Consider the following 25,258-nt stretch of genomic DNA (forward strand, 5'->3'; position numbering starts at 1 on the left):
TATCATGAAACTGATGGTATCATTTAACTGGAAGAAAGAATATTACATACTACAGACTACTTAATTAAACAACATGTCCTAGGTTATAATCACGTGACTGAATGACAATAGTCGCTCCTGTTCAAGTTAACAAATTGATCGACATTGCGGATTGAGTTGATTGATTTTAAGGCGTAGCCGTTTAGGCCAAAAAATTAACATTTGATCAATCAATCAATCAATCAATCAATTGATTTAACGTGGTCAGAACGCTTAGCTAAAAGCTAGTTTACAGGTACGCCACGAAATAAGAAGAGAAAAGGAAATTATAAAGCCTTGTGAAGGTATATAAATTTAAATATATTAAGAATTACGAACTAGCTAATTTTAAAATATAAGAATTTAACAATGTAGTCACCGAGTTGAATATATAAAATATAAAATGTAATCATTAAAAACAGGAAATATAATTAAGGATAGATCCTCACCGCGCTAGAGTCCCGTGAGATCTAATGTTTTTAAGTAATTTTTAAAAGTGGTAAGTGTTTGTATCTTTCGAGACTCGTCCGGTAAAGCGTTCCATAGTTTCGATGTAGCATATCTCCATGATCTTAACCCGAAGGTTGTTGATTTTACTTTTGAGAGGTCCAGTATTGTGGTGCCCCTAAGGTTATAAGTGGAGCACCTAATTGTTATAAGATCACGTAAGCTTTTTGGTCCTGCATCACTGGTTAATATCTTAAAGACAGTGGATAAAATTTTCGCTAATCGCTGTTCACGAAGACTTGAGAGACCGATACGCTTACAAAGTTCCTCATAAGGCGAGGACTTATCTCTAAAAACAAAACGGAGCGCACGTTTGTTCACCAACTCTAACTTGTGCAACAGTTTTGACCACGCGTTCGGTTTGCAAGCATGTTGTCTTTGCTTAACTTTTAAACTGTTTGCTAAACCGCTCCCGAGTCTTTAAATGGAAAATTATTTGGCTGGATAACGCCGTAGAAGTAAGTCATTTCTTTTATCAATTTACTTTTAGTATTTTTATTTTATTTCTCGTGTACGCAATTTTTATGAAACTTTCTGATAAAATATCTTAGGTACCATGAAATTCCTATTCAAAGACGTTATACGATTTGTAGTCCAGCCAATTGTTGAGGGCGAACCTTTTTTCCCAACGCATAATTCTTACTAAGAAGTGACTCCTTTGACCAATAGAGTAATAATCCACTAAAAACCTAGTTAAGCCTGCCACAGACTATAAATCATAGTCGTCTCCAAATCTACTTGAAATACACAATCTTTCAAGTATACAACAATGGTTCTCTGTCACTATAGCTTCCCAAAAAGCCGTTCTCTGCCGTCGACGGAACTATTACTCTCAGATGACTGAGTCCTTTTATACATTCACAACGTATTATGAAACATTTCAGAAGCCTACAACACAACTATTCTGTTATCTTTGCGGCTTATTTTGATAAAAAAAAACGTGCCTTAAGCACGTTAAAGAACTGTTTTACCCTGATTGGGAATACGGCGACCCATACCAAGACTACAACATACGTAACAAGCGACTTCAAATCTAAAAGCACGTGGGGATAATGCACGTGATATTACGTAACGAAACAACCGGAAATGAAAATAACGAAACGGAATTAAAATGGTAGCCACATATTCTGGTAGATTTTCAATCCGTAGGTCAAATAAAATTGACTTCATCACAAATGGTATTCCGGTAGAATTACATCATGATTACATATCGTAATCGAATGTTCCAGAAAGTTCCATGGAATGACATTAGAAAGTTAGACGATCTGCATTGCCGTAATCAGCAATTCTAAAAATTTTCAGAAACTACTATACATGTTTTCCGGATAACTTCTTCTAAGGACGCTTGTCCGCACCTCTGCCATAAGTGGATATTACTGGTTGCTTTACAAAATCAGTTGACGTTTTGCCAGCAAATAAAAGAGTTTACAGGGTGGGGATGCTGGTCCCACGCTGAAACTCCAGCTTGGAGCGCCAGGGTGTTGTTTTGTTTGACCCCTCTCCAGCAGACCAATCCGGCATTGTGGAACCTACCAGGAGCACAAGGCTCCCGCCGGTACAGCTCTGGGGGTCGCAAGGGCACGCAAGCTTCCCCGCCACGACATGGCTAAGCACCAGTCATCTTTTACCATCACCAGGCAAGCTTTAAACTGGAATCCTCAAGGGAGACGAAAGAGAGTTCGTCCACGGAACACCAGGAGATGTACGCTGGAAGCAGAGATCAAGTCCATAGGCAAGAGTTGGAAGGATGCACAGGACTAGAGGCTATGGAGAGAGAATGTTAATGGTTTATGCTTCTGAGAAGGAGTGAAGGGCGAACACAAAACACACAATTTACATGTTTAAAGTCACAACCCATAGAAGTGATCTACCCAGTAGTTCTGTACTAATACGAATTTCCTATATATATATTTTTTACAATAGAGTCTCATTGCCTTTTTGAGGATGATGAACAATTAAAGCGGAAATAGTGATATCATTCATTGACGCACTTTCGGAATTGCTTGAAATATGGGGACTGAGCCTGTTGTCCTGTTGAGGCCGACTATCTTGGCTTTCTTCGTCACTTTCCTCAAGAGCGAAGTCGACAGCTCCACTGTCTTTGACAGCTCCTGTCACGGACGGCATCCCGATCCGTCCACTCTGAAGCTGCTGTTTCAGTACGTTCCTTCCCACCAATCCTCTAAGTTCGCCTTGTAAATCGTTAAGAGGAAGAAGCATCGCCAAGCAACATGACATGGACCATTTAGGATTTTTGCGCCATTCTTTCAAAAAGTTGTAAAGGTAGACGGAGTACTGAACTAAAAAAAAAAAAGGAATAATTAATACTGAATATAAATTGCAACGCACCTAATTTGAAAAAAGACAAAAAAGGCATATATTCAAGTATCCATCCATTGAGCTAACCGCTTCCCGGTTAGCTGAATGGATAGAGCGTTGGACTGTTGTGCGTGAGGTCGAGGGTTCGTGCCCCGGCCGGACCAACACTCAGGGTCTCAGCGTCTTAATATAATCGAGAAGAATTTGCTACCTTTCAATAACATCAAGAAATGGTTAGATATTCTAGTCTTCTCGGATAGGGACGAATAAATGGAGGTCCCGTCTCCTGCAGCGTTGAGGAAGGAGACGTTAATTTCCCACACATGAGATTACTGTGTGATGGATGTCCTCCCCTTGGGTGGGATGGGTGGGTGTTTTAGAGGGCCACGAGGGGGAATACTTTTAAAGTAATTAGTGCCACCCTCTTAAAATAAAAGTTATTATTATTATTATTATTATTATTATTATTATCATTATTACTATCCGCACATACTTGCTCGCGAAAATTGCTTACTGTTTACTTATCGTCTTAGAACAAATAAGTATGGTGCCATAAAGGTGGCTGAAAACACTTTTCCTACGCTCTGAGCGGCTATCGTTAGAGTGCTGAAATATCTACTTTCTCCATTTACAGTCAAACAGTTTTCACACGAGTTGACCAAAGGATTGAGGTTCGAAATATTGGGTGTAACATGGCAATCGCTATTATTGGTTTAAAAACAGTTTTAGGGAAGGTCTCGGAATTTCCTTGATAGATTTCCTCACTACTTCAGGATTTAGTTTTTTGTAAACGTCTTTCCAATTGGCTCATGATAGAAGTACAATTTAGGTTGAGACACTGAATGGATTCATGGGAAACCCACTATAATGAAATGCATTACATTTATCCTAAAAATTTCCAAATGAAGTAGAGAATGTGGTTGCCTCCATTTCTTTACTTACAAGCAATCTCACTTGTAATAATCATTTATGTTATTTTTCATCAAACAAACAAGTTTGCAACATAATGCAATGCACAGCATCTTTCAAGGTACACTAAGTGCTGGTATTGGATCCGCTCTTCCATGGGCGCTTTTGGAGATAAAACTGCGACTGGAAGAACAAGTTCAAAGTTTCCTTACAGAACTTTCGCCTTTTGCTGTTTTCTTAATAAGTGAACTTCCAAATCCGCCTCCGGGTTAGCTTAGTTGGTTAAGCGCCGGACTGTTGTGCGGGAGGTCGAGGGTTCGAGCCCCGGCCGGAACAACACTCAGGGTCTTAAAATAATTGAGAAGAATATGCTACCTTTCTATGACATTGATCAAGAAATGGTTAGATATACTAGTCTTCTCGGATAGGGACGAATAAATGGAGGTCCCGTCTCCTGCATCTATTAATTAGTTGATTTGGTTAGGCAGGGAACGTTAAAGAACCCACTTCACGAGATTACTGTGTTGTGGTCTGGCCTGGTTACCGGGAATTGCGGGGAGGAGGCACCTGTCCTTTCGCCTTTATTTGATTGTAAACTGCTTAGCAGACTGGTAAAGTCCCCCGTACAGTGTTGTAAAGTGCCGTGAGCTCAAGATATGAGCGCTATATAAATACAAGTTATTAGTATTTATTATTTCTAAATCCTATGAGACTTGTAGAATAGTTCAAGAAGTGTAAGTGGAATTACTCACCGACAAGTAAACCAATCACCAGCGTATTGACTCCAACCACTAAAAAATTGAACATAACTGAGTCAACATAGGGATCAATTGAGGCTGGAACATTCTCCGTGGGGATCCTACTGACAGCGCCGATACCCAAGTTTACGAACGTAACCGCAAGGGTTATAATCATCATTTTGTTTTCAAATGGATCTTCAATTGGGCTTACGTAGGCAAATAACATTCCATAAAGTCCCGAAATCACACAGGCCAAGCCAACATAAGCCCTGCTCTCTCCTCCTATGAGAATGAAACCAGATGTTAAAACGACTTTACGGACCATCTCGATGAGTTCCCAATACCACGAAGTGCCGTTGTAATTTTCGGAAAGAAATCTTAGCCCGGCTGCAATTTCATTGGTGCTTCTAGGTTGCTCTCTTGATTCGTTTTCTGTAACCTTTACTTTTTTGTGTTTCTTCCAAAGGACAAGGAAAGAAGCCAAAGGGACGAAGAAAATGTATACTACGGTTAAGTATGCAACGATGATCAAGCGCTTGTATCTTGGACTGCGACACTCGACGGTGAAATCAGATTTGAGATATGTGAAGCAGCCGTAGCCTGCGTCAGTAAAACAAAGCTCCCGGCAAGAGGGTGGGAGGACATTTGCAGTCTTAGAACAAGTGCTTAGGTAGGTTATGAATAAGAAGAAAAACAGATTTCTGTAGATAAGTTCTTTAGTCTGAGACACTTGTTCAGATTTTCTGTCATCTTCAAGCTGGTCGTTTCTGAGGATCATAAACTTTCGCACCCAATAAGCTACCACAGCCAAGACAATAGCCCCAAAGTTCATGGCCAAAATGAAAAACAAACTTCCAAATGCGTCTATTTTAAGCTGCGGCAAAAGGCAATGCATCGGTGCAATTTGAAGGACATTAAGTTGAAGTATTTCGGAATACCGTGCAATAACAGACAAAGAGCCTGGCCATGAGATGAATGAAAAAGCATTTAGTAGTCCAAATGTGACTTGGTAAAATCCTATAACTATCTTCAACCTGGCCAAAATTATGTCCACAAGAGGACGCTGGTTGTTACTCAGTCTGTTTTTCTTTAAACTTGTCCATACGACAACCACAATTAGTATCAGCAACAACACGATGATTATGGCTAGCTGCACTCCCATCCAAGTCTTTGTTGGACACGTCTTACAAGTCTGAAGTCGTTTGTAAAACCCAGGGCTGCAAACTTCGCAAAGCGGACCAACGTGGCCTTGTTTGCACGCTGAATCCAGACCACCAAGGCAAGATTCCTTTCTCGGGCATTCGTGAGGTAAGGGCAGATCAAAGGTGTATTCAACTAAGTGATTGTCGGAGGAAGGCTTCGAAGCCCGCAAGTTAAGGGTAAAGTTTCGGTAAATGCCTTTGAAGACGTCATTAAACCACATCCACCAAAATCCTGGTTTGAGTGTGACATAATCGTCGACACATAGGAAGCCATCTTTTTGACAAGCCTGACAACCTTTAAACAGGTGGGTACGGTAAAATCCTTTCAGGCATTTGCAAGCACGGAATCCACTAAAAGAGGAAGTATTTGTTCCTGTAAAGAAATTGTTCAATCAATGTAAGATGATATTAGCGATGCAAAGACGCCTTACCGTTTTAGACGTATATTTGAGTTGGTTGGTTCAATAAGATAATCTCGTAGTGCCGTTTATTTAATTATCAAAGATCGTATATCCGTCTGAGTAAGCTAAATGAAAAGAGGAAGAAACAAATAATTCTGATTAACTGGCTGATAAATGCTAGGTGAAGAGTTCTTATCCGAAAAACTTTCTTCATGTTAAAGAAAAGATTGAAATTTTATAGTAGTTAGCGTTACATCTATATCGAGATCCACGTATCTGCAATTTCCATTACCTTGGGGGCATGCGGCGCAATCCAATGCTCGCCTTCCTGGCTTTTTATCAGGTGAAACAAATGTGCCGTTCGGGCATCTTTTACACTGGTCGCTGACGTATGCTAAGGTGTCGGAAAAAAAGCCTCCTGAAACAAGAAGACATGAGTGAAAGAGACGAATTTAGACCCGACAGTAACTCTCCACTTAGGGGTCTATTCATCTATCCTTATTAAACCATGATTATATTTTCAAAGATCGGGTTCAGTCAAAGAGCCATCCCTATGAATAGTTATCATGGTGCATAAGGCTTTTAGAAGTTCTGTGAAGAGGGAGATCCTTGCCTCGCAGTACTCGCCAACTGGCCAACTGGCAAGTTGCAGTATAACTTTGTGTATTCGAATTAAAGTCTTGCTTCATAGACGATGACTCTTTGCCGCTGCTTACCAGATTGACCAATAGGGATCAGGAATACTAACTCTCTCACTGGATGTAATGAAAAAATTCAAAAGCAGCCCTCTCCCCTCGTCTATACTTTTGTCAGGTTCCTTGGCAGCTCAATTCAAGTGTCTTGAACAAACAGGAAGCAGTGAACCTGCGCAGCACTCGGGCGCAGGCATTTCAACCCGGCGTCTAGCAGGCCAATCAATCAATCAATCAATCAATCAATCGTTTTGTCAAGCCTATTGCAGTAACAACTGAATTACAGGGGGCGGTAGCGACATACATTTTGAAATTTGACAGTTACAAAATCATTAAATCTTTTGCATTTGCCAGTAGAGGCCTGATACGATTGTGAGCCTGGGCGTAAATTATAACCGTGGTAAACTGTTATACTAACTGTTCCTGACACATGACAGGAATTGGAAAAACTCACGCAAGCCTATTGCCGCCTATCACTAAGAAGTTCAAGGTCAGCAAGATGTAGTGCGTTGCTATAAAAAAGATCAGGGAAGACAATATAAAGAGCTCTCCTCGGGACTTTTTCTAAAAGGTCACTTAAGTAGGCTGGAAGTGCCGCCCATACAGGGGACGCATATTCGAGCACAGAGCGAATCGCACTGCAATATAAAGATACTAATTGGGAAGGTGAAAGTCCCCTTTTCTTAAGAATCCTCAACCCATAGAAGCGTTTGGAAGCTTTATCGTATATGTAATCACAACGTGCGCTCCATGAAAGGTCATCAGAAACTATGACCCCTAGCAGTTTGTACTGGGATACCCTTTCGATTAGGGCACCCCCTAATTAGTAGAGGGCTGGAATAAGTTGATTTATACTGGAGAAGGTCAACAACCATCCCTTTACACTTCATAGGGTTTAGTTTCATATTGCGCTCTAGGGAGTACTTATTTGCATTAGATGCGATGATGGGCAGATAACTATTAGAGTTCCTGGAAATAAGTTCCCACCTTGAGATCAGTAGATGTATCCCACAGTTTAAGGGTGCGTTAAATTCGCAAGTTAAAGCGAAGTAGTATTTTAAAGATACAATATTTAGTAAATAGATTGCATGTTGCTGTGCATCTTTTGAGTAATAGATCACAGATGACGTAAATATGTGGTTAGAACACAAAAGTGGCGCATGCGCATGAGGCGCAGCCGAGTGTGCCAGTGATGTTCTTATCAAATTTTGACTTCTTCTGTGATCTGTTTCTGAACAGACCAACGGAAACATGGAATCTATTTGTTTTGTGCACGCACAATAAGAAGGAAAAAATTGTTAATGATCTTATCTATGCGTCTGTCCTCCAATAGATCATAAGTAAAGAACCAATCAAAATTCGTGCCTAGTTCAGGTTATGGCATAAACGAAAAATTAAAATTTTTAACGCAGCCAAATCAGAAAGGTAGAGAAAGGAATTTCATCGATCATACTCTTACCTGGAGGACACTCTGAACAACTCGTGAAACCTTTATCTGCAGTATTAACAAAGGTTCCAGCAGGGCAAGGCAAGAATTTATAATTGCCTGTACGGCTAGCAAAACCGGATTGCTCCAGAACTCTACGTAGCACACCCTTCATGTCTTCGTCTATATCATCCAGCTCAATATACTCTTGATCACTTTGTCCAATGCCCCTTGATTTTTTAGTGAGAAAGACAAGAAATTAACAATTAGGCATATCTGACATTTTCCCTTTTCATTAAAATGAGGTCTGCTTTAGAGGGAAATTTATCCTCGTGTCATGATTTAATCTAGGTTTCCGTTTTAATGATCTGTAAGCTCCATAAATTTCCACTCAAATAAGGTTTGCTCGTCAACTGTAAACCAGCGAATTTACGTTTCGGTATGAACGGTGAGGTATCTCTCAGTCAGAAGGAGAGTCAGCTAGCCATTCAGCCAGAATGACAGTCAGACAGTAGGACAGAATCTACTTCCAAGGCCACCTGCATCTCTGGTAAACTGAACCTCTGTTAAGGTGAAATGCCTGTTTGGCACCTTATTCTAATAAGAGATTTTCAAAGCAAACAGACGACTTACAGTTGCACCCTACATTGCACAGAACCATTCTCCCGGTTGAAATTCAGCGATCCTATTTCTCCTTCATTCATGCTTCTGCCGAGATGAAGAAAGGGAATTCAAAGCTTTGACAACATTCGCATACTTTTCATGTCTTTGTAAACTATATATTCCAGTTTGTTAATGCATCAGCAGTAAGTTACAAGCTGTGCTTTAAGGATTCGTTTTAATTAATACTTACATTTTGGTGGAAAGGCCCTGGAGACCCTCAAATGACTCAAGATCCACTGCTTTCATTGCTGTGCGAATCAGATATCTGAAAAAGATATTTAAAAAAAAAATCGAAAAGATCAAATTGTACTGATGTAAATAGATTTTTGATTCATGATGATAAACAAGAACACAATATATCCCATGATCACTGAGCCTGCTGTGCAGGTTATAACCTCATGATCGTTAATCCGAACACCATGTTAGCACCAATCCGAAACTCCGTTTTTGCAAAAACGGAGTTTTTGCAAAAGAACAATGAGTTCAGGAAGGAGTAATAGTGACCGTCATTCACCCCCTTGGTGTAAAAAATTTCTTTCTCTCCACAGCCTTCCGCTTCCATTAAAATCAAAGATGGTGGCAATTTTTCGCTATAAAGATCGGCTGAGCACTCGCCCGCCTAAATTACGCCAGATCTGCAGGCTAGAGATCACTTCAATGGTTGTGAAAGGCCATCTGACATCATAGCATAATAGATGAATTGAAAAATGGATGGAAAGAAGAATTGATGGTTGGAGGAATGAATCAGTGGTCAGGATTAACAGGCAAACGGACTGGCTGATAAATAGAAGGAATACATAGATAAACATGAATCAAGAAATTTGTAAAAACTTACATTCTCATGCTTGAATTGCTTAAAACGAAAGCCTTCGATCCAATGAGGTCTATTTGGTTATCTGAAAGCATTCTGGAGAAAGTAGACAAATTAAATCTTCGAAAATCGAAAAATATAAAAATTTTCATTCTCCTACAATAAAAGCAAACTGAAATAAAAATAGCAAAAAATAGTAATGATATGTCTCGAACTTACACGATTTTAAGCTTCTTAAGACTATTAAAGGCTCGATTTGGAATGCGGACCAGGCGATTACCATTCAGCAATCTAAAATTTGAAGACATAAAATTCAGTGCTCGCTAGGAACTGAAGTCATTCCAACTTGGATATAGGAAAGTGACAATAATGATATTTAACTTACAAATACTCAAGGTCAGTGAGCTTGGAAAAAGTCTGACTTGATATGGAGCTGATATTATTTCGTGGTAATGACCTGTAAAATAGTGTAAGGTAACACGTGAATATTTTTGCTACCCTAACAAAACATGAGGAGGTAGGGCAAAACATGACGAAAATTTCAAGGCTGTCAAATAGCTACAGGAAAACATTGTCGGCTCGATTTGCCTCAAAGTTTGGGCTAAGGAAACCCCTTCGACACTAAAAAGACTGAACTGATTAAGGTAAAATGATTGAAATAAATTAAGCATGAGTTGAATATCTCCTCCACCACCTTCAAGACAGTTCTTTGTGCCGAACCTTAATTTGCGTCTCAACTTTCTTTTTTACAGCAATTCGCAATAAGAACCAAAGACATCTGCTTTAAATTCGATGTACTATGAACTTATAGCCTGTAAACAAACCTGTCACACACAGATACCTACAGTAGTTTGAGTCTTTTAAGATTGTCTAGCAATCGCTCAGGAATTTGGTCGATCTTGTTTCTTGACATGTCTCTAAAAAATTATGTAAAACATAGTATGATGTTATATAATTACATTGTACATAGTAATTTTACGAAGATAATTTACAGCAACACAGGAAGAAATAGTGTTTTGCAAGTTTTAGTATTTCTGTCCGTACTTTTGACAACCAATCGTTTTCATCTACCTTTCATAATATTGCCAAGCCCTTCAGCCGAAATGTAATGTATACCAATGTCTTAACAATAAACTCGAGAGGGTCCGATAAAAAAAGCTAACTGATGAATGCTTTGAGAATGAGCTTGCCAATGGTTCGCTGACGAACATCGCTATGACTATCGATCAGATCACGTTCACGACCCAATTAGGATTGAGATCAGGATCGACAACAACTCTGATGATATTTATCACGACCAGGAGAACGTCAAATGCTTGTTTAAGTTCACTTTTGAAAAGTTTAAGAAAGGAAAGCAAAATTAAAAGGAACTCACAATTGCAGTAGATTTTTCATTTCCCCAACGTTTTCAGGAATGGTTGTGAATTGATTATTTTCCAGTGCTCTGCCAATAAGAGATCCATAGTAAATGAGCACTCGCTAAACCCAGGATATTTATCATTTAAATTAATCACACTTTGAAATGAAATGTATTCTCTGTGTATCTAATGGACATAGGATCATGAATATAAAGTGTGAGAGTAGCAAGCCCAATAACTGCTTCAAAACAAAACATGCAGAATAGTGGAGAATTTTCAGGAAACCACTGAGAGAAAGAATTCATCGCTGAATAAAACAATGACGCTTATTGGCACTACGTCATCGTCGTAAGAATGTTTGAAAGGTAAATTTAATTGGTAGAAGCACGAGTATTCAGGCGTTTATTTTCTGAAGGATGCCAAATGAGATGAATGGAAAAAGGATTCAAAGTTAAATGAAAATTGATATTGATCACTTTTACGGATAACAAGTTGATGGTAGTGTGGGGGAGGGGGGGTGGGGTGTTGGGTGGTGGGAACTCAGTTTACTCACAAGATGAGTAACGACGATAGACTACTTGAGATCCGGTCTGGAAAAGCCCTCAAGTAGTTGTCACCTAACTCCCTGTTGTTTGGAGATAAAATCAAACGGGACAACAGTTAGTTATGAACACCGCTTAGTGACATCACTAAGTAGCGACGTTCAGCACCTTTTACCATATGGCGCGAACAAGATCCCTTCATCAAACCGCTCGTATATCTATGGCGTTTGTATTGATGACATATGTTGAGTAATTCGATACATATCTACGTACTTATGTTAATCTTCCTATAATGATGATGCAATAAACAAAGGAATATCTCGATGGAAATTACCTCATAAAAGAACTTTTTTGTGCACTTACAATTTCTCTAGCCTAGAGCAATTTCGAAAAAGGCCATCCGGAATAACAGAGATGTTGTTATATGACAAATCCCTAAAAATTCAAATATAAAGTTATCTCCTTAATGCTATATGATCCTTGTTTTGTTTTGTTTTTGTTTTCATAGATTTGTACAGTGTACAGTGTACAGGTGAGAAAACAATAGGACACTTAGTCCCCTACTAGGTTCACCCACCTAAACCAACCCCAACCCACCCATCCCACCCACATCCATCTATCAGTAATCTCGTACGTGGGAAATTAACGTCTCCTACCCCTAACCCTGCAGGAGACAGGACCTCCATTTATTCGTCCCTATTCGAGAAGACTAGAATATCTAACCATTTCTTGATGTTATAGAAAGGTAGCATATTCTTCTCATTTATTTTAAGACCTCGACTGTTGGTCCGGCCAGGGCTCGAACCCTCAACCTCCCGCACAACAGTCCAGCGCTCTATCCATTGAGGTAACCGGGAGGCGGTTCAACATCATACAGCTTTTAACCCTTTATACCCTAAAATCAGAGTGTAAATTCTCCAAACAGTGCTCTTTACATTTCCTAAGGTGCTGACAAGGAGAATTTGTTTAGTAATCAAGAGCTTCTTAAGTTGGTGATCATTTCAGTTGATAGCTTGCAGCCAGAAAGAAGCATCTTTTTTCATAACTCGGAAAAATCTGATATATACTAGAAAGTATGCGGCGTCAGCTTCTTGCGTATGAACCCAGCGTATTGCCACGCTCACTATGGAGTTCTCTGAAGCTCCAAATGGCAGCACCAGGTGACGACTTAATTTGTAACTTCTCGGGGAAAATGCTCAGAATTTACCATTATTTTGTCAATCATTTAAACAGTATACAGGCCATTTGTATCATACACATGAACTTAGCAAGTGACCTTGCTCACCGAAAGATTCACTGTCGCCTAGGTGCTGAAGGATCTGACCATAGAATAGGAACTCAAAGCTTTCGTTTCGCCGTACGTTTTTGGCACGCATTTCCGAATTCCATTATGTCCAACGTCTTTTCTTTCTTTTTTTTTTGTGATTTGGTGCTGGTTTTGTCGCACTACCTGGCCGGCTTTTCATGATAATAGCCGCATCAAGAATTATACTTACAAATATCTCAGTCTTTTAAGATTCTTAAAGCTGTCCCTCGGGATGTGCGCAATTTTATTGCTGTATAGGTTTCTGGCAGGTAAAAAAAGTGATACGCATCATAATATAAAGAAATATTCTGTCGTACAGTTACTACGAAGGCTAAGGTTCAAATCAGCTTAGTTGCGTCTTAATACCGCTATAACTTTTTATTGATTTGGTTTTTGTTTAATTTTTCGTTTGTTTGTTTTTATTATTGTTGTTTTTTTTTCTAATATATTAATCAGAACAGATATCGGACCAAAAAATTTTATACTAAGATAACGATGAATACAAGCAGATAGAAACTTGGTTACATCTATTAATTCTTTTCACAGTTTCTCGAAAAAAATTTTTTATCATTACCGTTATTTTATACATTTTTTTTCTCATTGTTCTTTTTATTATCTTCATCATTGCTATTACTATCGTTTTTATCATCTGGAATTGCCAAGTTTAGATGTATAACGTTGAAAAACAAATTGAACAGCGAGACCATACTAATTTTCATACCAAAAACCACTTACAACGTTTGCAGGTTGGCCATCTTCTCAAAAATATCTTCCTGTAAAGTTTGTATCGAGTTGATACTCAGGGATCTGTGGGAAAGAACAGTTAAGGGTAGCCATTTTAAATATGGTAAATCCATCTACACCGTAACATTCTTAACTTTCTTTAGATAAAAAAACAAAACAAACGCAATGTTCATAAACAGAACACTATTATCTTATTCATCGAGAAGAAACTTCAAATTGTCAGTACGGTATTTGATTGTTTCGTTTAACCAAAAGCTAGGCCTACACTACGATCAATCAGAAGAGAGGAGAATAACTTTAAGAGCCAATGAGAACTCAAAGTAAAATCAACCAAACTGCCTTAAACGCGGCTATCAAGTTGTGATTGGTTTGACTTTTTTATCTGATTGGCTGAGAAACTGGCGCAAGTTTTCTGGATCAATCACAGAGAGAAGTATCGTTGATGTACTAATACGCAACAAAACAGCCACAGGTACAAGAGAACAACCAAAACCTATAAAGTTTAAGCTGAGACACTCTTTAGCTCCACGGAAAAGCAAAGTAACATTGCATTACCTGCAACACACGGACCCGAATGGAACGAGTGCTGTTTATAGACTTACAATTTTGATAGTGAAATTGTTCCATAGAATATTCCAACTGGTAACTCCTTGATCTTATTATAAGATAGATCCCTGAAAGATTTTCATTAGTCAAAAAAGGTAAATTTTAGTTCCTGTTCTAACATCCAATTCAGATTCTATGAGCAAGAAATTTAACTAGAGGGCAAAAACCATGAAAGAAAGGTCCTTTTCTCTTAAGATATGAATCCATTTTTCTATATCTTCCAGTAATGCTATGAATTCGTGTACGCGAGAGTGATTTTAATGATGTGAACTACGCGGATATAAATGGACCGCCTTCTACTTAAAACCAACAAATAATTTTTTCCATTCCAGCCAATTTTTTAATTTCTGAGACAACCTTTGAAAAACGAACATAACCACTTGGTATGCCAGCAAGCCACTCACTAAATAGTTCCTCGCTAACTCCAAATGAGTTGTTTTGTATTAAATACAACGAATATATGAAATTCATATATCTGAACTGCGGTATTAGAAACGTATTCGTGCACGATCCTCGCAGTGAAGAGTACTATTTAAGCAATAGTGAAAATCAGACCTGAAATAATTCAGGCCTGTACGGGATTCGAACCACTGACCTCTGCGATACTAGTGCAGCGCTCTATCAATTGAGCTAACAAGCCAACTTGGAGCAGGTCATCAAATTAGTCCGAAATAAACCCGTAAGGTGATAAATCAAACACAACGAGTCGAATATTTTCACTATTGTTTAAATAGTCCTCTTTACTGCGAGGGTCGTGCACAAATACGTTTCTATAACCGCAGTTCAGATATCTGAATTTCATATATTCGTTGTTTTTGATTTATCATCTTACGGGTTTATGTCGGACTAATTTGATGACCTGCTCCCAGTTGGCTTGTTAGCTCATGCAATTGATAGAGCGCTGCACTGGTATCGCAGAGGTCAGTGGTTCGAATCCTGTACAGGCCTGAATTTTTTCAGGTCTGATTTTCACTATTGCTTAAATAGTGCTCTTTACTGCGAGGATCGTGCACAAATATGTTTTTTATTAAATAGAAGGACAAAGGAGCATAACAACTCGGAACTTACAGTGTCTTCAGTCGATTTAGATTTCTAAAAACGTCCGGTCGCAAGATGGTCAACGCATTTCCATGCAGATTTCTGGAAAGGAAGCAAAGCAATTCCAATTGGTTCACACAGAGTTTTGCTCCAATAGAAAAAATAAGAGAGTAAAAAAAGAATTTATGTTATTATGGTGAGATCCTCAAATACCTACAGTAAAGTCTGTTTTCGAGCTCAGTGGTCCACACAATCTTGGAGGGGAAGGGAGGGGGGGGCGGTTAGGCCAGTTCCAAAATGTGTGATTTAAAAGTACAACAAAGTGACGCTAAAATCTACAAAGTCACTGATGAACTCACAAATAACTCAGATACTTCAAGTTGTCAAATATGCCCTCAGGAAGATCCTTTATCCCATTCCAACTGAAATCACTGAAAAAGACCAGTGGTAAAACGCATGATAAATTAGTCATAGAATACGCAAAATGCAATCATGAAACCTCACTCAGCTGTTGATCCTCGCTATCAGTGCACTTTCTTCTTCTAGTTTAAACATTTCCCTTACCAGCAAAGTAAATATCAAATTTTTCTGCCAGCGTTAACAGAATCAACACAGCTGTTCATCTATATATAGTAGCCCAAGAATCTCTAATGAAATCCCAAAAAATATTTACAACTTACATTCGCACGAGTGAAGTCAAGTTAAGGAGCGACTCCTCTGATAATTCTTTAATGGAATTACTTGCTAGGTCTCTGAGGAGATTACATTACAGATATTAGTTACGCCTCTCAAGTAAAATAGGAACTGTATAACATGATATTAGGGTTAGTGCCGTCATTCTCATCAGAAATCCTTCCCAAATGACGTGTCTACACTACAACGCAGCCTTCATAGGTCCGGCATGCACAACGGAACAATTTTGGCGGCCCACACACCAATTTCTTGCGCAAAATTTCAAACGAAGACATTAGAAAAAACTGCTGTCTCGCGAAATAAGGGGAAGATTATCTCAATCTGTAAAAGGAAACTACAGTAGGGTAAAGGAAAACTCGAGACTTTTCAAACTCGAGACTTTCTCTAACACAAAGCTTGTTCAAGTACTGGTATATATTCTGTTATCTACCATTCTTTTTCAGCTTTACTTAATAAGGTTGTACACTTCTAAAACTCGTGAATACGCGTGAGTGAGTGAGTGATAAGTAAGTAAGTAACTAAACAAGTAAGCAACTAAACCAGTAAGTAGGTAAGGGAGTCGGTCTGTCTCTGTATGCTTTCATGGATAACGTTGCAACCGATTTCCATATGGATTTTAGCCAAAATAAAGACAGAGCTGCTTTAAAGAAAACCTTATTAGACGCTCTTCCCCTATCCGATTGAACTTTCTTCCTCCGAAGTTAGCGTTAGGCAATTAAAACTGTAGCGTCCTAGTTCTACGATACGTCACTGAACGAAAACGAAAAAAATTGTATCTCTGTTCTTACAGTTGTTGTAGGGTCGTTAAGTTTGCAAATGGTCTTCTTGGAAGCTTTTCAATCCGGTTGAACCCTAAAGTTCTGAAAAAAACAATATTCATGTTTTTGTGAAAGAAGCCAGAAACCAACTCGCAATTCACAACGTCTAAGTTAAACCAGATAATGATAATTCTAAACGCATTCATTCCCATATCGATTCGAAATCCATCTTTCTCACTCATAGAGGAACGGATGTTGTTACAACAGAAACTTTTAATCGATAAAAAAAAAATCTCCAAAACTGGAAAGTTGTGACAAATCCATATTCTTCATTACAATTTGTCTTCAGCTTCACTCTCACCGCAATTTTTGTGGTATTTTGAGGTCTTTCAAATAAACCTTACGACTTTAGTAATTACTTTTGGCTTATAGCAACGCTATTGGTAATTAATAATTGACAATTTGGCAAGTTTAATTAAGATAGTGTAGGTAGCAAGATACTTACAGGATCTGCAGATTGGAAAGCGAATCAAAGACGGCTTCAGGAAGCTCCTTAATTTTATTTTGCTGCAGGTACCTGCAGTCATTGAAATGTAAAACAAATGAAAACATTTCATTGTACCATTTCGTTAATTTTTTCGGCTTCATATCTTGGATCCGTCACCCAATGTAAAAACAAACTGAGATATGAAATTAAGTCAAATGTGCTTATGCGAAGGATTACTTCTACTACTGCAAGTTATAACAAACACATTTTTCAAATCACAGGTAATTTGGGTGAAAATAACACTTACAGATGAAGAAAGAAGCATTTTACTCACAATTCTCGGAGTTCTGTAAGATCACGGAAAATGTCTTTATTGAGCTTGTATATTTGGTTTTTTTGAAGGTCTCTAAAGAGTGAAATGGGAACTTTACTAATAACTAACTTTGTTACATTCTTCTTAATTTGTTTACAATAAAAACTCAGATCAAAAATTTCATGCAATGGATATATGCCCTATCCCATCGTCCTACCCAGGAATTTCTCTTTCATCATTTCACTTTTAAGCAGTACATATTTATTTCGCCACCTCCTTCCTTTTACCAAAGATAGTTTTCATGTCAAATTTGCGGTCGCATGCAGACGGAATCAAATATTCTATTAGTTTGCAAACTTTTTTCATAGGATCGAGTTTTCCTGCGAATGTTATCAATGGCCAGATAGGTTTCCATGTACTTACAACATCTTCAACGAATCCATGTTTTGAAAGCTATTTCCTGGAAGATTATATATCTTTAGTCCGGGTAAGATCCTTAAGGAAACAAACTTTAAGTTAGAGTTTTAAGTACTTTGGCAATTGCTTTTACATGCCGTTGCTTTTGAACTCAAAGCCGAAAAGCAGAAAGTAGCGAGGAATTGTGCAGTAGATACTGAAAAAATTCGAAGATCAGTCATTTTGATGGAACCATTCATTACCATATAGCTAGGGTACTATTTATATGAATGAAGAGGGGTAAAGTTTCTAAAGAACCTGTTAGTGCTGCGTCGGTAGGAGTAAAAGCTGTTTAGTACAGATCGTTTAAAATCACAAGCCGTAATTCTATGATTACGTAAATATTTAGAAATGAAAGTTTAGAAATAGCCTGGCCATCCGGGTTGTACCTGATGACTGACGGAGAACCTAAAGATCAATAAAACTGATTGATCAAAGCTTTTTCAATTCATATCAGTTGTTACGATTGAAAAAAAAAAAACATTACATTTGCACGAGATCCTGTCACTGCAACGAACGAGATATGATCCCGGTCTTTGTGCTAAAAGGCGATGGTTACGATAATATAATAACAATCGAAAGAAAGACAGTCAGAAAGACAGCAGAAGATACACAATTGTTATCATCCGTGTTTGATTGCAGGCTCACATGTACTTAACAAATAAATTTCATGTTGCCATGCGTCTGTTCAGTAATAGATCATCGATGACGTCAAAATATTGTAAGGACGAAAATAGGCAAACAACGCGTTGCCGTGTGTGTCACTGACGTTGTCAATAGTGACATCATCTATGCAACTATCCCTCAATAGATTATAAGCAGGACCCAATGAAGATGTGTGACTTTATAGTTCGGCTTATTGCATAATAATACCTACATGTCCATGGCAGTTGTAGGGACGCATTGGAAGATTCTGGCAAGAGGTGACGCAATATGGCAAATGAAGTCATTCCGTGCTTTACCATCTTCCCAGTGGTGATGACCGTAACACTTACAATCTTTTACCACCAAAGAAATTAAAAGCATTATCTTATACTCAATAGGAGTATATCTTTCCTGATTAGTCAATGCGTAAGTAGGTTTTACAGTGGGCATGGGATTCCCGTATTGCATACACCCGCTTAAATTAAAGCTTTTGAATATTAAGTAACCACTCTAAATTCTGCGATAATTAAAAAACAACAACAAAACATTGAAATTGGTTTGTTTGTTACAACCATGTTAATGAATGAAAAATTTAAAACATCACGACAATTTTAAAATCCCGTCCAAAAGTGTTTCGAGTAAAGAGCACTAAGAACTTACAAAGTAGCCCTAGTTAAGAGACTCTTTTGAGAATAGAATGCATAAGTAATAGCATGAACTATTTACGATTGAAAAAAACACTACATAATTGTCATGAATGGTTCCTCGTGATGTTTTGAACAGTAGTTCAATTTTACTCGCCCATGCACGGTTCATACAGTTACGAAAACTGTCCTTTTATGCTCGGCTATTGCACTTAAGGTTGTAGGTAAGTAAATGTTTTCCTTTTGAGAAACTGCGCTAGTTACCACGTTATTTTATCGACGTAAGGCTTTCTGACAGTTGAGGATCATTGTCAATATAGGCACACCCCTCCTCTGCCCTAAATTCTTATGATTTTACTGTTGCTGGGTTAAGGGAGGAGTGGGTGCGCAGCTTTCCAGATACTGACAATGATCCATTGATGATTTCTACCCGTGACTTGCAAAGAACTTCTCGTCACATGCATAACCCTTGCCTTGGCTACACTGTGAGTTGTGACTTTTACTTCACTCGGAAGAATGCTCCGCCACAAGTCAGGGTGTAAATGCCATTAAATTGTAACTCAAAAAACCGTGATAGAGAACGATGCGAGGCAATTGGAGGCAAAAATACTAGATTAACATAAAATGAGGGATTTAAGAAATCATCACAACATGGCACTTTCTAACCTTATTGAATCATTAATGAAGTGTTCTTACCTGCTACTAAAGAGACTTGTATTTCTTTTGAATCCCTTCCGGCTTGACTTTTTGCAGTGCACGTATATGTTCCCTCGTCATAAATTTGAGTCAAGGCGTACCCACTGCCGGTTACCAATACTTTATCGTTGTTTGTTATCGTTATGTCCACAGGGGGTGTACCCTGGGCTGTACACCACAACCAATGTCCCGGTAGAGCCCTCACGGGAGAGACTGGTACCTTCACTGTTGGCCTCTCTGAAATGAACAGAGAAATTTGGTAAAATTGGAATTAAAACGAAAAGGGAAAAGAGAGAGAGATCAGTAAGTAAGAATGCAGCTCATTCAATGCTACGGGCAGCATTAGCAGGGAATACACAGCATCACCACTGATAGGTGTTCTTGAAAAACTCATACATTTTTAATTTACTCCAACTTTAAAGAAATATCATGCAGTAACGTCGCAGTTTCTCTATTAATTCTCGAACCTAAATAGGAAACCTTTGGAAAGGTATTGTAACATAGTGCAAAATCTGCCAAAAGAGAGCCACATAGTCATGAATGTCCTTAGAAATTCAAAACGACACAAATGAAGTCAGCGAGGTCAAAGGACGTATTCTACTTTCTCACAAGGTGGATTTAGCATCATACAATATCAAATTGCGAAAGACAAGGCGATTGCAAATAATATGACCTTGAAAAAGCCGACTGAAATACCATCTGCATAACGACTTGAGACTTCAAAGGAATTATCACCTCCTTATGGAGGGCAACTAATGACGCTCTATGGTATCTTAAGGGTTTCCTGGCGAGTTTTTAACCTGTAGTTAGTAAGAAATTATGCAAATTTGAAGCTGTTCTTCCAGGGGAAGAAAAGTTTTCCTTTAGATATCAAGCGTTTGGTAGGATTTGACGCTTTTGAGAAACTTTATCAAAAGCCTCAGTTTACAGAATACATCGACGTAATTTGCGTAGTAAACTGATCTTTGAATATCTGTATATAAAGATGGGAAGGGAAGTTTATTGTTGGTTCTTTACCTTTGGTGATGGTTGAAACGTAAGATCCTTCAAAATTACAAAGGGGAACATCGTTGTTTAGAAATAACCGAAGAAAAAGATGGCGATCACTCGACTTCAAAGAAAATCGACGTTTCGTGCCGCGGAAAATCCCAAGTAATTTGCTTCTGTCGTCGACTCCATCCCAAACTTGCAGTCGAGTTTCGATTTGTCTGCCGAATTCATCTTTATAATACAGCTGGAATGTTTGAAATGTTAAGATGATTTTGCGAGGGAGAGGCACTTTTATCAACCAACTGCAAGTTCTGTTGGCAAAGAATCGAGGAGTGCGGATTTTTCCCTTTGCGTCTTCAACCTCGTAGTAACATGATGAAGAACCAAAAACTACACCTGAATAACAAGAGTCAAGGACAAAAATAGTACGTTTCTCCTGAAACCATGGCTAATCATTCGCCTCAAGTGTCAGCTGTCTCAGTCCTGCTTATAGCAAGGGGGGGGGGGAATTTCTAAAGAAACAATGGCGTTGCGTCGGTAGCGGGTATAACAAGGAGCTAGATTATTTGGTTATATCGACCGAGTTCCTAGGGAAAGTGTAGGTAATACTCCTAGGCGCTTCTTGCCATGGAAATCGGAATTAGCTCTGGTTGGATTTGCCACTTGGCTCGAGTGCAGACTTACCTACCTACCTACCTACCTACCTACCTACCTACCGACCTAACTACTTCCCTAACTACCGACCTTAGTATAAGTAGACCTTTTTTTGGTTTTGTACCATAAAGCAACTTCCATTCCCCTGAATGGGATACCAATCTCATGCCAGGTATCCTTCTAAGTGATATATGCAACGATATTCAACTTCGATTCAACGGCTGGAAGATTTGGAAATCTTAAAGATCATCATGACGAGGGAAAAATCGATTATTTTCTACCTTTGGGACGAGGGATAACATCATTTATTACACGACTAGGGCAGTCAGAGGGCCAATAACTAAAATAAAACAATCAAAATGCTCTATTGCCGGTCAATATTCTCTCAGTATTGGACCGCACACTGTCCCGAATGGTCCCGAATGATACCGCACTTGTGTCCCTATGAAGTTCAGTCGTATAATAAATCTCTTATTAATCAAGCTTGCTCGGGACCGTAATGGAAGAAAATCGGCCATCGGTCTTTTTTGTACGGATCGAGCGCAGCGAGGTCCGTACTGTCAAGACCTCGGGCCGATATTCTCCCAGTACGGCCCTCGCGCTTGGTTAATAAGATACATGAAGCGCTAAAGAACGACAGGAGGGTTGCAAATAACATAAAGTTAAAGAGAAAAATTGAAAAGGAAATTCCCACCGTTTGCATAAAGTGTAAGTAACAAGAGAGCCAGCAATGCTCCAGGTATTGAGGTCAACATCTGAAAAAAAGCGGTAACAAGTACCTGTAGCTTCAAATTATCTGCAAATGTTTTTAGGATCATTCATTGACAGCCTGAACAACAATTTACGAACTATTTTAAAAAAGAACCGAAGCTTTTCAATGTTGTTCATAGGTTCCCTTTTTGTGGATCATTTGATGTGGATACTTAATTTCCTGAAAATGATATGCTTGGCAGTCTAGTCAAAAAGAATATTTTGGCAAAAAAAGTCATCGTTGATTCATAATCAGAAATTCTCAACAGAACTACAGTAAAAATAATGAGTAAAAGCCTTTTTTTTTAGAAGTCCCAAGGGTCAGAATGTTAAAAACTTTTCCAATTCCGAGTCCACGTAACAATCTCCAATACCGCATTTATGTATTAGTGACGTCGTCGTTATTTTGAAATGGTTTCTCGTGAGGAATATCGCCTTTAAGGGGACAGTCGTCCCTGATCAGAAATATTTGTTCATTAGGACTACTTCTCTCAGAACCCAGCCATACCTGGTGTAGTAACTTTTGTTTAAGGACAACTTTCCTGTCTCCCACGTATTGCAACTGATGTAATCACCCTGTGTTAAGATAATCTTGTCAATGCCTTGTCCGACTCTTGTAAAACGGTTTCTTCTGTTGTGCGCGAAATTCAGATAAATTATTTAACGGACATGTCACTGATAAAATGCACCTGCCAATAAAAAACTGAATTAGTTATGATGAAATTTGAAAGATAAAGAAATGTGTTAAAAATTCTTGGGTTTGGCAGACATGAACGCTGTTTTTACTAGAAGTGCATGCTCTGTTCCTCTTAAAAAATATGACTAAGTACTGAAACTGGCCTATTCGAAGTTGATTAAATAATAATAATAATAATAATAATAATAATAATTTACATTTCTAAAGCGCTAAAATTATAAAATATTCTAAAGCGCTTTACAACATTATTAACTACAAATATTAAAATGATAAACGACAAAATATCAAAACAAACTGTAAGCCAGCTTGAATAGATGTGTCTTAAGCTTTGACTTAAAAATCGTTACACTTGGACTGTTTCGAATTTCAAGCGGCAGTTCGTTCCACAAAAAAGGTCCAGAACGGGCAAAGGCACGATCACCAAAGGTCTTAAAGTTAGTTAAAGTTAAACCTTATACGATGTGAACTAGAATAATATAATGCAGTTTTTAAATGAAATTTCACGCATTCATGGAGCCGAATTACCAGTTGGCTTAATCGTTGCGCAGTTGTATCCTTTTAGTTTGGTTCGATTTTCAAGTTTCCCCTTTTCTTAACATAATACTTTTTACCTTACTAGGGGTAACTCTCTGCCTTCATCATTATAAGTGAAGGCGTGAAATTCGAAACAAAGCGGACTGTTCAAAGATTTAAATAAACTGCATAACCCGTCAGAAAATTGATTCTAAAAAGGGCGTAAAATCTGTTTAACCATAGATTGTGTAAACCTCACCAAACTTTCTCAAATTTTCGGATTGGAAAGTAATCTAAGTTGGATGTCTTATGAAATTTAAATGGTTACAAGAACCTACATCACCATAAACCGGTACTTGCTGAAATTGCTCTTACAAAAGCGATGGAGAGCATTAAAGGCTAATTTCACCTGTCTGGGATGTTTTCAAGTTTTCCACTATATTCAGCTTTTAGTGATTCGTCTTTGGAAAGAAACAGTTTCGGAATGGACCCACCACGAGCTCCGACAACAATTTTAGCAAGTATTCACAGAGAGTAAGTAAGCAATGCTCCTCATTTAGTTAGAATTAAACAAGCTATTTATAATGTACAAAATGCAAATTCTTGTTTGTTCTTGGCACAAATAATGTGTGAAACCGTTGTTAACGAGGTCTTTTGACTACCGCAAAGCGCTTAATGTTGTATTATATCAAGCTGAAACTAATAAATTACAGCAGTTTCACAAGGTAGAGGGCTCACGAGGTATGAAAAATACGAGGGTGTTTATGAAATGTGTTAAATTTTAAACTGAACTCAAAATAACGTAAGCTGTTAATTGTTTCGTCTGTTTTGGGTCCTTGTTGGAGTAAAGTCAATTTAAACTCGGCTGTCTGTCGTAATAGACATATTCAGATATGGAAATAATAGATAGTTCTCCCTTTCTTAATATTCTAATAGAAAAGAAACTACTTCTAAAGAAGACGCTCATCAATTTTTTTTTCCATCGACTTATGCTCGATGCGACTCATTCAAATTTTTTTTTTTAACAGAAATGAAATTATATACATGATAGGAAATTGTCTTCGTGCCAGTTAAGTTGTTTTTTTGTGAGAGAAACCCTGGTGTTGTCCCACTCCTAACTTCGAAGCATGGAAACTAGTTAGCGGCGCAAAGGTTTCTGGGAGAATTATAATGGCGGAGACTTTAGAGCCAGTTATCAGCTTGGGGAATTTCGTCGTGACTCGTTAGTTTCTGGACAGTTGTGAGGTAAGAATGAATGTTTTGAAACCTGTAATACTGCCACCAGGCTAGAAATAAAACTTGAATGCTTGGAAGGTCCTGCTGATCCGATCAACAATGGAGAAAGACCTTAGCATATGGTTCTCAGTATGGTATTGGAGTGTTTTGTCTAACTGAGGCAGGAGAACAACAAATTGGTTGGTTCCCTGAAAAGGACTGAGCAAGTTTGGATGCTGTTGGAAAGGCATGCGAGTTGTCAAACTTTCATGCCAAAATTGACAAGTTGGCAAAAATATGGGAGACAAGTTTACCAAGATAACTGACAATTTTTATAATTTGTGAGGCTCTGTGAAATAATTAAATAATCAAGTTATTTTTAATTAATTATGTGGAAAATTTATCGATAGTTTTATGTAAATCATGTCTCTTTTCTTAAATTAAAAATGTGTGTCTTTATGTGTA

At 38.3% G+C, this 25,258-nt stretch overlaps 1 protein-coding gene and 1 long non-coding RNA gene across 3 annotated transcripts; one reads left to right on the forward strand and one right to left on the reverse strand.

Annotated features, from left to right (window-relative positions):
• On the reverse strand, positions 1 to 24,306 carry LOC111331610 (uncharacterized). Of its 2 annotated transcripts, none has more exons than XM_088751664.1 (30): positions 23,988 to 24,306; positions 22,877 to 23,057; positions 22,313 to 22,373; positions 20,992 to 21,360; positions 19,975 to 20,211; positions 18,867 to 18,987; positions 17,957 to 18,028; positions 17,555 to 17,626; positions 17,239 to 17,310; positions 16,764 to 16,835; positions 15,963 to 16,034; positions 15,642 to 15,713; positions 15,313 to 15,384; positions 14,241 to 14,312; positions 13,630 to 13,701; positions 13,085 to 13,156; positions 11,952 to 12,023; positions 11,600 to 11,671; positions 11,064 to 11,132; positions 10,534 to 10,605; positions 10,074 to 10,145; positions 9,908 to 9,979; positions 9,713 to 9,784; positions 9,068 to 9,142; positions 8,848 to 8,922; positions 8,248 to 8,444; positions 6,389 to 6,514; positions 4,506 to 6,068; positions 2,517 to 2,825; positions 1 to 2,289 (listed from the first exon to the last, which is right to left on the reverse strand). In XM_088751664.1, the coding sequence occupies exons 3-30, from the start codon at positions 22,371 to 22,373 to the stop codon at positions 2,246 to 2,248; spliced, it is 4,398 nt and encodes a 1,465-aa protein (XP_088607790.1). In that variant the 5' UTR covers positions 22,877 to 23,057; positions 23,988 to 24,306; the 3' UTR covers positions 1 to 2,245. The 2 variants fall into 2 exon arrangements, with proteins under 2 accessions (XP_088607790.1, XP_088607789.1); XM_088751663.1 differs by having other exon boundaries at positions 2,460 to 2,825.
• On the forward strand, positions 23,977 to 25,258 carry LOC148735698 (uncharacterized). The gene is made up of 2 exons (XR_015998303.1): positions 23,977 to 24,112; positions 24,607 to 25,258. It is a non-coding gene; the product is annotated as an uncharacterized LOC148735698 (long non-coding RNA).

Source organism: Stylophora pistillata, chromosome 3 (assembly GCF_964205215.1).
Source record: "Stylophora pistillata chromosome 3, jaStyPist1.2, whole genome shotgun sequence".
NCBI lineage: Eukaryota > Metazoa > Cnidaria > Anthozoa > Scleractinia > Pocilloporidae > Stylophora > Stylophora pistillata.